We start from the raw sequence: 14,904 nt of genomic DNA, 5'->3' as shown, positions 1-14,904 counted from the left end.
ACTAATAATTTTCAATTAACCGTGTGTACACGGGACCTAATCTAGTTCACGATATAGCAATGATTATCATTAGCATGTTCCACTCACCATTCACCAACTATACTCATTAAGTCATGATGCTCCAATCCATTTCATGAAAAATGATTAGATATTTTAATATTGGACCGACAATTTCTCATTTATTTCTTTTACATATCAATATCATACGATTAAGTAGTAAAAATAGGTATATGATAAGTTTATAACACTCGTTAAGCAATAATATTAGAGATAGATTTGTACATTTCTCAATAATTTTTACCATTTTACCGAGATAATTAAGATCCTTATGATGCAAGGTCATGGTTAGACAATCTGACTAAGAGTTTTTAGTCGGACTAAGCTCATATACACACTTACTTAACAATTTAAACTAAGCAAATTTCGCATAATTAAAAAACCGTTAAACTCCGCTATAAATATATAAAAGTATTACGATATTGTTACCTTACTTCACTACTCCGTATATTCTAATTACTTTACTCCGTATATTCTAATTACTTTTATAGTAAAATCAATTCATTAATACTCTTTAGTTTCCTTCAAAACATTAGTCATTGACAAGAGGACAACAATTTCATGCTTGGTCAAGAAAAGGCAAGAATAATACTTTTATTTTCGCAGCCAAAGACTTTGACAAATAAAACGGTTTAGTATTATTTTTGTTGAAATAGTTTTTACTTCTATTATTTTCTTTTATTGTCCCTTTTTTTAAAGTTTTCTCTAGAAGAAAAAGACAACTCCTTGACTCTTGTAATCCTAGTGAATTGTTTTTCCATTAATATTTTTATTATTTTACTATTATTATGTTTTCCCTTTTGATGTCAAACGCTAACCTTTTGTACGCGTAATAACTATTTTATTTTATTTTATTTAAAATAACGTTAAATTTCTTATTTATGTTAGGCAACGTGAGTGTTTCTCCATGTATACAAGGGAAGCTGATTAATGAAAAATTTGCATAATGATAAAAGTTTGATCTCGATCATAACTTCAATATCTATGATCAAACGTTACTAAAAACACTTTTTGGATGAGGATACTTTTACCATTCTCCTTCACTGTTAAATATAGTAATATGTCAAATACTATGCAAATATGGATCATTAGACTGTAATGACCGGCGAGAAGTATCATTTTAATTGGTCATACTCCTAATTATATACCGTAAAAATATTACGTGTGAACAAAATATTTAAAAAATATAAAATATACCGTCCTTATTTGAATGTGTTTCCTTCTAAAAATGTATTGTCAAATTTTCAATTACCAAAATGACGAAGGAATTTGCTTACTAACATGGAGTGCATTTGAAAAGGAAAAAAAAAATATAGTATGTTTGTTGACTATGACTGCATTTTGTCACATATATTTTTCTTCTAAGGAGAGAAAGACGACAATGAAAGATAGAAGAATCATTTAGTGTCTCATGTAGACATGTACATTGCTCATATAGCTCACGTAATTAACAAACTTACACGAAATATTATATTTTATAACGCATGGTCACCAACTTTTGGATTTCATACCTCCCCTTATTTATGATTTTACGATTATTTATTTCCCACCAATCTTGAAGGGGTTTTGTTTGTTTTTGAAGAGAATATGAACATTTTATCATTAATAAATCGATTTTACGACATCTACAACAGTAATTCGCCATAGATAACATATACTATTTTGTAGTTCTTCATCCAATTTGCTAGTATGAACAATTCGGTGCCGCTTCTTTGATATGGTAGTATTCCCACCATAATAGTCTTTTGATGCCTGATGTTAGCAATTGAAATATGATTTTCATCTTGACTTTCTTGATCTCCAACCAGTAATATATTTTCCTCATACACAATAGATCTAAAGACGTTTGAAAATTTTGAGAACCCGATCTGAGTATATTTATTATCGTGAGCTTAACAAAGTTCTATAGACACTCGTTAGAAAATCCGTTATTATTGAAGAAAAAAATAAAAGAAAAATTAAAAAAAAGGAGTTCGTTTACCGGCTAAATTTCTCCAGTTTTTCCACCCCTCTCTCTTTCAGCGTGTCTCTATCTTCCATTCTCCTCACCCATTTCTGATTTTTCTGTTCTTCACTGTACTTACATTACCAAAAAACTAAATTCTCCATTTATTTTTGGACAATCCAAACAGATTCTACAATTGAAGTAAAAATCCAATCTCCCCTTTCAGTAGCTCGATTCAGATAATTGGTTAACCTATATTCAAATCATTCTGCTCACCTACCCACATTTCCTTAATCCTCATCTACCCTTCCCAAGATTAAACCTTTTTCCCACTACATTTTCTGTTTCTTCAATAGCATTAAATTTTGCTCAATTTTTTACCCAAAAAAAAGGAGATTTCTTACCAAGTGGGTCCAATTTCTGTTTTCTCCCCACATTTTTTTCGACAATGTCGAAGTGGGTACCTCAAAACCCCACCAGAATCACTTCTAATCCATCTGGGTATTTCAGTTTATGCCTTTAGCTTGGATTTTGTTTAGATATTTTTTTAAAAAAACATTTTGGACCTAAATTATGGCTCTAAAAGCTGATACAATCATTTTGGGATGTGGGGTTCTTTCATCATCCCCTGATTTGGGCAGTAGACCTTGTTTTGGAGGGTTAAGTTTTAGGAGAGATCTTAAGAAATTAGGGAAATGGGAGTGTTTTTGTGGTGTTTTGGGACAAAGGGCAATCACCCCTGTTGATGATGAGAAGCCATTGAAGTCTGCTCAGCCTCCTCAATCTTCTGGGGTGATTCAGAAAACTGAGCATTCTGGGTTTCATAGGGATTTGAATTCTCTTCCCAGTGAGTTTTGTTTTCTTCTTCTTCTGATTATTGTTATAAATTTGTTATGTTTAATGGATTTAGTTTGATTTCTATGATGGGTATTTGTGCATGTTATGATTTTGTTGTTTGGATGAAAGAATTGTTTGAGTTGAGATCTGGCTAGGATGAAAGCTTGAATTTTTTTTAGTTTTTGCATTGTTGTTGAATTGTTTATTGAAGGAATGAGTGGTGTAGATTGATGTTTTATTGATCATCTTGGTGATTGTTTGCATGATGATATTATGTTTTGTATGTCTATAATACTGCATTGTATGTGTCTATGTGATTGTGGTGCAAGGTTTGCTATCAATTTTTTTTCATGGACTTCTTGTATTTTGTGCTTAATTCTAGACAAAATGTGAGATGTAGCTTGATCTTGGCTTGGGGAGTTGAGGGACAAGTGTCACGGTTTGAATGGATCGTAACAAGGTCAGGTCGAGGTGTTTATCCGAGGGTTAAACATGGCTATTTCTAAGAATTATCATTAGATTTTGGTATAAATGTAACCTTCCAAGTATTGTTTTGTATCGGGGTGTCTTTTTAAGGTTTGGAACTAGATACTTTTGGATTGGAATGTTACTTCATCCGTGATAGTCGATTAGTGTTGTTTTGCTTGAGAATAGTCCTTGCTGACTAAGAAACTTCCGTCTACCCTGGCGGTTAGTATTGTAAAATTCATAGAGTTAGGTAATGGTAACGAATTGGAGTGTAATATCATTTGAAATTTACCTCGTGAAAGTCGTTAGTATGGCATCTCTGCTACTAAGTTTATGCTTTACTTCATTGGTTCTGATTAACTCTGCTTCATGGTTTTCGATATTGCTTGAAACGCATTGGTTTTTCAATTTGTTGGACCAATATATCTCTAGTCATAAGCTTTTTTGGTTTAGCATTATTATTGAATTGATTTTTGAAATCAATGAGTTCTGTAGAGGGAGATTCCCCAGCATTTTGATGTAGGCTCCACGATTTTTTTCTTTGGCATATATATTAAGTTGCATTTTGTGTGATTGTGATACAACAGACGTTACCTATTTTATTCCCCCATATGATCTAAGATTCATGTGCTTAGTTCTAAAATATGAGATGTAGATTTATCTGGACATGGGGACAAGGATAAGATCTATATGTCCATCCAAAGGTTAGAATGTTAGATTTGGTTATATTAGGAAGTATCATCAGACTATGGTATAATTTTGACTGTTCAAGATCGATTTTCTTTTTTAAAAATTGCGGGGTCTGTATGTTTAGAACTGTATTATTTTGGATTCGGATGCTATTTGTCAAAGTCGCTTTTTATTGCAGTGTAGAGGCTACTCTGTAGTATTCCTTACTGCCAACTGTCGAGCTTCCCTCTACCCTAGCAGCTAGTTTAGTAAATACTACGAGGAAATGGTGGCAACTTTGAGTTACGACCTGCAATATAAAATATCCTACATAAATGCCCACGGTAATGCATCTTCGGCGCTTTGCAATTAAGTCCTCCCCCCGTCTCAATATGATTCAAACAGTTTTGGTTGTTGTCTGTTTCACAATTACAGAAACATTCCTTTCGTGGAGTATTTAAAGCTGAAGATTTTCATTTCTTCATATCTCCCTCCTCATCATTAATAATCGTGTCAGAGATCAATGTTTCAGTTGTAATTAGACGGAGGGAGTATATATTTTCATCTTTGGTTTCCATTGCTTCTCCTTCATGGTATTTAATCTCGGCCGTTACATATTGTTACTCAACATTCCCCTAGTCATAAAGGGTTGGTACGTAGTGGCCAATGAGGAATGACCAATATAAGGCCAAAATGGGATAATGAACCGACATAACTGTTTTTGACTGACACCGCCGTAGAATACAGTATTGTGATTCCAGCTATTAATGCAATCACATCTATACCTTGATTTAGAATCTTTCCCCCTTTCTCCCACCTCTGAGGGTTAAGAACAAATGAAGGTAACATAGACTTCATATTTATGTGCTTAATTCTAGACAAAATGTGAGATGTAGCTTGATCTTGACTTGGGGGACAAGGTCACGGTTTGAATGGATCGTAACAAGAAGGTCAGGTTGAGGTGTTTATCCGAGGGTTAGACGTGGCTATTTCTAAGAATTATCATTAGTTTTTGGTGTAAATGTAACCTTCGAAGTATTGTTTTGTATCGCGGTGTCTTTTTAATGTTTGGAACTAGATACTTTTAGATTGGAATGTTACTTTATCCATGATAGTCGATTAGTGTTGTTTTGCTTGAGAATAGTCCTTGCTGACTAAGAAACTTCCGTCCACCCTGGCGGTTGGTATTGTAAAATTCATAGAGTTAGGTAATGGTAACGAATTGGAGTGTAATATCTTTTGACATTTACCTCGTGATAGTTGTTAGTATGACATCTCTGCTACCGAGTTTATGCTTTACGTTATTGATTCTGATTATCTCTGCTTCGTAGTTTTCAATATTGGTCGAAACACCCTTGGTTTTTCGGTTTGCTGAACCAATTTATCTCGAGTTATAAGGTTTTTTGGTTTGGCTTCGTTATTGAATTGATTTTTGGAATCAATGAGTTCTGTAGAGGTAGATTTCCTAGCATTTTGATGTAGTCTCCACGATCTTTTCTTTGGTTTATATTATGTTGCCTTTTATATGATTTTGATACAATCATACTAGAGATGTTACCTGTTTTATCCCCCCATATGATCTAAGAGTTGTGTGCTTAGTTTTAAAGAAAATATGAGATGTAGATTTATGTGGATTTGGGGACAAGGATCAATATGTCCTTCCAAGGGTTAGACGTGGTTATATTTAGGCAGTATCATCAAGACTTTGGTATAATTTTAACTGTCCAAGATCGTTTCTTTTCTAAAATGCGGTGTCTGTTTGTTTAACTGAATAATTTTGGATTGGGATGCTATTTGTGAAAGTCGCTTTGTGTTCCATTGTTAGAGGTACTCTGTAATATTCCCTACTGCCAACTGTCAAGCTTCCCTCTATCATCCTAGCAGCTAGTTCTGTAAATACTACGAGGAAATGCGCGACTTTGAGTTTACGACCTGCAATATCAGTTGAAATATCCTACATGAATGTCCATGATAATGCATCTTTGGCGCTTTGCAACTAAGTCCTCCCTCCGTCTCAATATGATTGAAACAGTTTTGGTTGTTGTCTGTTTCACAATGACTGAAGCATTCCTTTCATGGTGTGTTTAAAACTGAAAATTTTCATTTCTTCATATCTCCCTCCTCATCCTTAATAATCGTGTCAAAAGTCAATGTTTCAGTTATAATTAGACAGAGGGAGTATATGTTTTCATCTTTGGTTTCCATTGCCTCTCCTTCTTGGTATTTAATCTCGACCGTTACATATTGATCTCTCAACCTACCTAATCAACATTCCCCTAGTCATAAAGGGTGTACGTAGTGGCCAATGAGGAATGACCAATATAGGGCCAAAATGGGATAATGAACTGACATGACCGTTTTGACTGACACCACAGTAGAATACAGTATTGTGATCCCGGCTATTATTGCAATCACATCTATACCACAATTTAGAATCTTTCCCTCTTTCTCCCACCTCTAGGGGTTAAGAACAAATGAAGGTAACATATAGTAGTAGTGAAGTGTCACCGTGTCACCACTCGTCATCGTGGACATTCCATGTAAAATTACAAACTCGTTTTCCTTTCTTTAATTTGTAGTTTTATAACAAATGAGCCTCTAGATTATTATGTTTGGGATTCCGCAGGGTTGGGAGCCCAGGAAAACAATGAATATTTGAAACCAATGGTCTATTATACTAATTGATATAACATGATGTATAGTCTGAGAAAATATGACTGCTGACTAATCGGATTTGTGCCTTTTCTCGAATTTAGTTTCTGCCTTGTAAGTATTTCTGGTGGTTAGTAGTTGAAAGATTGAGTGGACTTAATCTCTTTTCTGGTAATAACTTACTATTGTCTAGTTACCATAACTCTATTACTAATTCTACTATGTGTAAAGTTTGCTCATATCTGACTATTACCACTTATGGATACATTGCCATATTGGAGACAGGCCATTCTGAAAGACATAACTTATTAGGAAACATATTATTTAGATATAATTGATCAATATGCTTGGAGATGGTCTTTCCTGAAATTTAGGGGGTTTACTCATGTATAGCTTAAATTGTGATATATTTCTCATTGTTAACATGTTTTCAACTGCAGAACCATTGTCTGCCTCTGATCTCTCTACGTCTCGCAATGGTGGCTCAAAAGTCCGGGTTGCTTATCAAGTAAATGCTTATTTATTGTATTTGTCATTCTAGAATAAAAAGTTCTAATTATTTACTAACATATAGATTTTAATGCTTATCTTAGGGGGTACCAGGATCATATAGTGAGGATGCTGCTCTAAAAGCATATCCAAATTGCGAGACTGTTCCTTGTGACGGATTTGAAGCTGCTTTTAAGGTTTAACTTGTGTTGTTAGCACTTAAATGGTATGCTACGTGCAAATATTAATGCTTGCCATGTCGTCTTCTCTTATCTTTTTCTGCAGGCAGTTGAGTTGTGGTTAGTGGATAGAGCAGTTATACCTATTGAGAATTCTGTGGCTGGTAGTATTCACCGCAATTATGATTTACTCCTCCGGCATAGGCTACATATAGTGGGTGAAGTTCAGTTAGATGTTAACCATTGTCTGATGGGGTTGCCTGGCATCAGAAAAGAGGATCTAAAGCGTGTATTGAGTCACCCTCAGGTGCTTAGCTCCCCCCCTCCCCCAGTAGTTAGCATGTACTAAAGCCGATTTTTATGATACATTTCTACTATTTTTTAATGTCTGCTAAGAGCATCTCCAATGGTTACATGTAGGGATTAGCTTGCAATTTTCATAAAATTTTTAGCTACTAGCCAACCATTGGAGTACATATGAGCAATTAGCCCAGTTAAGCAAATTAGCTTGGAAAAAAAAAGAACGGAGAAAAATTTGTTTATTTGATAAACTTGTGAATTGAATCACAAAAATAAATTTTTTTAAAAAAATGGTTAAAAAAATAAAGCAACTTGCTAACCATTGGAGCAAAATACACATGAAAAAATAATAGCTTGAAAATCTGACATGGCAAATGAAAGCAACTTACCAATTTGCTTACCATTAAAGATGCTCTAAGCTCTGCCTAGGCATCAGTAATGACTAATGAGGCATTCTTAATTAGTGAACATTCCTTGTTGCAGGCGCTTGATCAGTGTGAAAAGACTCTGAGCAACTTGGGTCTTACTAGAATTAGTGCTGATGATGCTGCTGGTGCTGCACAGGTGGTACTCAAGAACTTTGATGGACTTCATGCTCTGATTCAAGACCGAAGGTGTTCTAATATGCAATTTTTTGATCCAGGTTGTAGCTTTGGAGCGTGAAAGAGATACAGGTGCGGTGGCTAGTGCTCGTGCTGCAGCTATATATGGCCTTAATATTCTCGAAGAAAGAATACAGGTACCCCCCCCCCCCCCCCCCCCCCAAAAAAAAAAAAATCATAGTGAACATTTATTTGAAGCACTTGACCGTAGTCGTGACATCATGGCGTCAGGTTAACGTAGATGCAGACTTGCAGTTCTTGGTTTTTGTTTTGATTATGGACCTATACTTAGGTTTTTTTAAATTTCAGTCTGTTGAATCATAGCAAATCTTTTGGATGTGATGTATTCTGTTAAACCACTACCCATGCTTGGTATTTACTGTATTGTGGTCTTTTAGGTCTGAAGTGTGTATGATAGATGATTTAAGAACAGGACCAAGATAAGCTTAAAGCTCCATTGCTGCTATTCTCCAAGATTTCTGTAGATCTAGCAAGTTTTTTCTATTTGATATTTTCTTGCTAAGTTGCTAGAGTTTAAACCAGTAATGATGTTAATAAAGGGGATTGGATCCAGAGTGAGCTAGCAATGGCTGAGTTGAGACAAAATTATGACTCTTCCTTGTCAATGAAGCTGACTTGTTTAAGTATAGTGTGTTGTTTATCTACCTATTCAGGGGATTAATCTGTTATGTCAAAAGACGTGTTTAGTTTAAATTTGATTCATATTGTAGAGATAGTATCTTCTGATCAAATATCATAAACGTCCTGAACTTACTTTCAGTTTGATGACACACTTTGCAGGATGACAAGGATAATGTTACCCGTTTTATGATACTTGCCAGAGAGCCTATTATTCCGGGCACAGATAAGCCTTATAAGGTATAACTTTACTTCAACCTAATTCAGACTAAAAATAAGCGGTCTATTTCTTATGTGTTAATACACACCATTGTTACCTGATTCGCCAGTATGGGATTATATACAGGTTCACAATTTGCTACCTAAGTTGCTAAATTGACAAAAAAATGTAACGTTTTCATGTTATAATTCGCTTTTTCGGTTCGCAATTCGTGGAGTGGTTAGAGAGTGGTTCTTTTGTTTTTTAGTTTGATTTTGGAAGCCAAAATTAGTGGTCAGAATTATGAGATTTACCATAAAAAGTCAACTATGGTGATTTACCTAGGAAGTAATTCTAACTTTTTATGAACTGTTATGTTTGCTTCAGACTAGCATTGTCTTCTCTTTGGAGGAAGGCCCTGGTGTACTTTTCAAGGCCTTGGCAGCATTTGCTCTTCGAAATATTAATTTAACAAAGGTAAGTTAAGCACTTAAGCGGAAGTATTTGGCTGTGTTGTCTAATGTCTAATCACTGTGGTTTAGCGCTGATTCAGCTTTTCTATTTCACGGGTGTGTAGATTGAGAGCAGACCGCAAAGGAAACGTCCGCTTCGCATTGTGGATTCCTCAAATAAAGGAAGTCCCAAGTAAGTGCCAAATCTATAGGCTTTCGATTTGCATGTTGCTTATCTTTTTCGGATGTAAGATACTGTCATACTTGTCATTTTGAAATTGAAATTTACTGATCAGTCTAGAAAGGTTATTAACCAATTATGTGCCATTCAGAGTTGAAATCCGTTTTATTACCTTACTGCCCGTGGTGAAGTAGAGAAATTGATGTCCACTGACGTATGACTTCAGGACGAACATGTCTTTCCTTTTTTGTGTTCATTTGTAATTAAAATAGAATTTCCTCACTAGCAAAGTTGATTATAGTGTAGGCCTGTAGGCTGTAGGGACTAGGGGGTAGTAATTGTAGCTTATGTTGCAGTCTTTGAAGTGCTCTAGGTCAATACAGTTTATATCAGGGTTTCTGAGGTGCTATTTAAGCTTCTGCGAAGGTTATCTAGATCCTATGCGTGGCCATGTATTCATCTCACATGTAGTGTTGGGTTCTTAGGGGCTTTTCGGCGAAGCATTTGATGAGATTCAAAGAAATCGTACGCTATTATATTAACTTTAGATGTAGAAATCAACCTCCTTTTGTTCCTTCTTAGACATTTTTCTTTCTTTTCAAGACCTTCACACCTTATTCTTACTCCTCAGCAATATTAATGTTATACATTAGTCTATTATCTTAATATTAACCCCTTAGAGAAGCGAGATACTAAGGCTCCGTTTGGTAGGGCGTAAAACGTTTTCATTGTAAAACGATTTTCCACGGAAAACATTTTTCAAGGGAAAACACAATTCTAATCTAGTTTTCCTTTGTTTGGTACCTTGAAAGAAAATGGGAGAAGATGGTGAAGATTGAGGGGAAGAAAGGAGAGGAAGGTAAGGAGGAAAGTAGGAAAAGTGGTTCCCTTTTAAATGGAAAAGGCTTTTCCACCTTTGAGGGAGTTATGGAAAATTGTTTTTCATCACTTGCCCAACCAAACAACGTAAAATGATTGAAAAGGTTGTATGTGTCCCTGGGTAGCTATGTTACCCGGACCAGGTATTCCTATCAGACACGGGTGTCATGTGTCCAAATGTTGAACTCTGCTACTTACAAAGATACCCCTATCAGACACAGGTGTTATGTGTCCAAATGAAGAGTCGAGTAACATAGGTTGTTGGCTTCTGAGAAACATTGGAGTAGTTCGAGCATTAAATTAGAATATAGAAATCTGCTTAGAGATTAATACACAGGAAAGAAAGAAGAAATGCCCGGTGCCTTCCCAGTGAACTGGAGGATGATTAAAAATTGAGAGGTATGGTGACTATGGACATTGAGGGATGGAAAGTAAACTCGCTTTGAGACATGCAAGATGAGAAAGAAGGGTATCAATATCTTGCTAGACAATTTAGGAAATTCAACCATAGCAGCAGAACCAGGTTGTTGAAATATAGAGGCGGCACCCTGGAGAGGGAGGGCAAAAAAAAAACCCATGTTTTCAGGCTCAACTACCGCTCAAGAGTCATTGACTGAGTATAACAAATGAATGCCGGTAGGGCTTTTCTGTACCATTCTATATGTTTCATCTTTTCTCCCATGGTCTATGATTCTACCACATTTCCAACTTTAGATAAATGATGTGTCAATATTAAAGAGAGGTGTGACAAGACTGATACATACTCTCTCCCTCCCATATTTATAGTCATGTTTGATTAAAGACACGGATTTTAAGAAAAGTGGAATGTAGTACAAGGGAAAGTGGAATATAATACACGTTTTTTATTTTTTTTTGTATTTTCGATGCATTTTTAATTAATACAGTACAATACATGGGAAAGTGGAGAATTTAATGGCTAAAACAGAAAGAGGACTATAATTTTGGGACGACCGGTTAGGAAAACGAGACAATGATTATGAGACGGAGGGAGTATTAGGATATTATCTGACGCGATTAATTTCTGAATTAAGACGATATGGTAGGTTTTTTCCCTAAGAGACTCGGGTAAAGGTTTAAGAAACCAATTCATTTGTTTCTTCCTCTTTTTTTTTGTTTTTTTAAGGGGGTAAGGGTGTGATTGATTGCCTTTCGAAATTACTTAAACAGTCCTTTAGCTGAGCTCTTTAACATTTTCCATCGTATTATTCTGTTGACCGTTTGATTGTTGTGCAGATATTTTGACTACCTTTTCTATATTGATTTCCAAACATCAATGGCAGCTCCTGAAGCCCAATATGCTTTGGGGCATCTTCAGGTCAGTTTTTATCAAGAGTTGTGATTATGATGATCATCATCCTCTCACAGTTGTCTTTATTATTCCGATTTCTGTTGCTTTTTTGAAATTGCAGCTTTAAAAACCGAAATTATAAGTAGTACTTGAAATAGACCGCTGGATTTTAATTTTTTTAATTTTATGGCTATCTTTCAATGAAATCTTAGTTTTAAAAAGCGTGCTTTGGGTGCGCCTAGGCTCAAGGCCTAGGTTCTGGCGCCTAGCCATGAGGCTCAGGCACCCCCCAAAAGGTGCGCACCTTTTTTCCAGGCTCAAGGAGCAGCGCCTTATGCGCTTATGGCATAAGGCTCCGATTATTGACAAGTAATATTTTTTTTAAAAATGGCCAAAACCAAGTGACTTTAAGAGGACAGAGAAAACCCTAAATGTTTCCGTCTTTTCCTTGTCTCATTCAGCGGCAGGTGATGCAAACTCTTTTTTTTTTAACACCTTTATGTAAGGTGTGACACACTTCTTTTGAGAATATAAATGAATAGCTAGTGACTAAAAAGTTACTTGAACCTTCCTTATTCCCCTTTTTGTTTGGTTTTTTTATTATCAAAAAGGCTTTTGTTTTATTGTTATTACTATTTTACCCCTTGTGATAACAAGTATTACTATTTTGATTTTTTTAGAAAATAAATACCACAAAAAAGTAAAAAAAAATGGTGTGCCTATAAGTACGAAAAAGGCGCGCGCCTTTCGCCTTGGGCCTAGGCTACAAGGACCTTTGCGCCTTGGTGCGCCTCACACCATTTAAAACTAAGAATGAAATATTTTCTCCATAAAAAGTAAGATCAAATGCTAATTGGTGTAGTAATATTCCCTCCGTCTTTCTGCTTTACGTTTTCCACAGTTATTAGGAAATTTGGAACATTATAGGATTTACAATTGTTATTTTACATTTGAACTCGTATTTTTATAAAAAAAGTACTTGATTCAATGTTCGCAAAAGATAAAATAATTACTGTTTTGTTGTATTCAACTCATTCTTGAATTAAAAATTGAAAAACCACTACCCCGTGTATATTTTTTTTTTTGAAGGGTACCCCATGTATATTTTATTCAATGTGCTCACAATATTTTTTTAAAAAATTTAGGACAAACATGTCATTAAAATCTTTTTTACTGTCTTTTAGGAAGAAACCATGAATTCGAAAAGGAAAAATTGAAATGAGAAGATTATTTTGGGACACCACAGACAGAGGGAGTAGGATAAAAAAGCAAAAAGTTACTCTTTTCTGATCCGAGTCATTATTTTCTTGTTGCAGGAGTTTGCTAGCTTTCTTCGAGTCCTCGGCAGTTATCCGATGGATCTCCAATAAACAGCCTTGTTCATCTGAGTCATTCGAGCTGGATAAAGCTCGCCAATTCTTTTTTCACCCGGTACATATGCTTCACTTCATTGACGCGAGCTAGAATTTTGCCGAAGCAGCTTATTTCGTGTCTCTCTGTATTCACTCCATTCATTTTTACTGCATTTAAAAGGATAAAAGCTCTGAAAAAATATTGATGTTAAAAAAACATAGAGCATAAGCTGCTTAATTGCTGCAGGTCAAATTCAAGGGGGAAGGCAAAACAAGACACCTTTAGCACAGGAAACTTTTGTTAGCTTTTTTTTTGGGGTACTTATTGAGCTACTAATTGTACATTATTAGTTGATGACCACAATTTTAAAATTTGCTAATTATTTTTCTGCGAAGTTTAATAAATCGTGTTGAGCAATTATTGTTCCTTTTAGGAATGAAACCTGTTTTTTTTTATATTGCTGCAAAAGAACAATAGCAGATTGGAAGATTTTTTTTACTCGTTCAAACCTCGAGTAGATCGAGTGAACCGATTATTAGCTGCATCATGAACTGCCGAGTTTTCGGCTTCATAATGAACGAGCAAGAAACGAAATTGCTAGCTCGAGTGCAAACAACCGTGAAGGACAAGTTGTGGGCCTGGTGGGGCTTCGGGCTGAAACCACACACCGTGGGCCAGAACGGGCCCAGTCTACACCAAACCCACTCTGCATCGTGTCGGGTCAGGCTAATTTTTTTTAAAACGGGGTGTCCCACGAGCTGTTGTGCCGGGTTGGGTCGGGTTGTTGTGTCTAAGCCTAATTTTATAAGTTTAGCGTGCTTTGTCGCATCGGGCCGAGTAGAGGTGATAAAAATCAACACAAAAATCCATGCCCAAATATAAATTTGGTGCGGGCTTTTTCGGCCGACATAGGTATTTCGGGGGCTTTGGTCTAGAAATGCGTATTTGAGCTTGCCCAAACATGTTTTTTTGGGGCGGGCTGGGTCGGGCCATGGGCCATGACATAGATGATAAAGTCTAGGGTCGAGTCGTACCGTGCCGTGTCTAAAAAAATATTAATGATAAAAAATATCATAGAGCATAAGCTGCTTGCTGCAGGTCAAGTTTAAGGGGGAACGCAAACAAGACAACCTTTAGCACAGGAAACTGTTGTTTTTTTGGGTACTTATTGAGCTACTAATTGTACATCATTAGTTGATGACCACAATTGAAAATTGCTAATTACTTTTCTGTGAAGTTTAATAAATCGTGTTGAGCAATTATTGTTTTTAAGGAATGAATCCTGAGTTATTTTAATTTATCGCTACAAAAGAACAACAGCAGATTGGAAAGCATTTTTCTCGTTCAAACCTCGAGTAGTCGAGTGAACCGACTATTAGCTGCATCACTACTGCCTGACTTCATTGATCGTAGCTCGCCTTTGACACGAAAGTTCAGGCTTCTGGGCGTTTCTTCCGGGCTTCTCTAGCCAAACCCTTCCTCGAAATACGGAAAAGAGAGTTTGACTGAAGCATGAACTACTTACCGTGTTCTCCGCTTCACAAACATGAATGAACGAGCAAGAAAACGAAATTGCTAGCTCGAGTGCAAACAACTGTGACTGTACAATTTACTGGTCGGGTCAGGTCGGGCTCACATCCTGTGGGTCAAAAGGTGTCCTACCCACATCAAACCCACTATGTATTGTGTCGAAC

At 36.0% G+C, this 14,904-nt stretch overlaps 1 protein-coding gene across 1 annotated transcript; it reads left to right on the top strand.

Annotated features, from left to right (window-relative positions):
- Positions 1-2,059: 2,059 nt before the first annotated feature.
- LOC110778156 (arogenate dehydratase/prephenate dehydratase 1, chloroplastic) lies at positions 2,060-13,614 on the top strand. The gene is made up of 11 exons (XM_021982717.2): positions 2,060-2,849; positions 7,069-7,136; positions 7,222-7,314; positions 7,403-7,603; positions 8,080-8,160; positions 8,240-8,335; positions 9,000-9,077; positions 9,424-9,513; positions 9,614-9,681; positions 11,803-11,884; positions 13,174-13,614. Exons 1-11 carry the CDS (start codon positions 2,576-2,578, stop codon positions 13,225-13,227), a joined length of 1,185 nt encoding a protein of 394 aa, XP_021838409.1. The 5' UTR covers positions 2,060-2,575; the 3' UTR covers positions 13,228-13,614.
- The last annotated feature ends 1,290 nt before the right edge of the window (positions 13,615-14,904 follow it).

The sequence above is a fragment of the Spinacia oleracea genome, chromosome 6 (assembly GCF_020520425.1).
Source record: "Spinacia oleracea cultivar Varoflay chromosome 6, BTI_SOV_V1, whole genome shotgun sequence".
Taxonomy (NCBI): Eukaryota; Viridiplantae; Streptophyta; class Magnoliopsida; order Caryophyllales; family Amaranthaceae; genus Spinacia; species Spinacia oleracea.
This window is presented reverse-complemented; position numbering and strand designations above follow the sequence as displayed.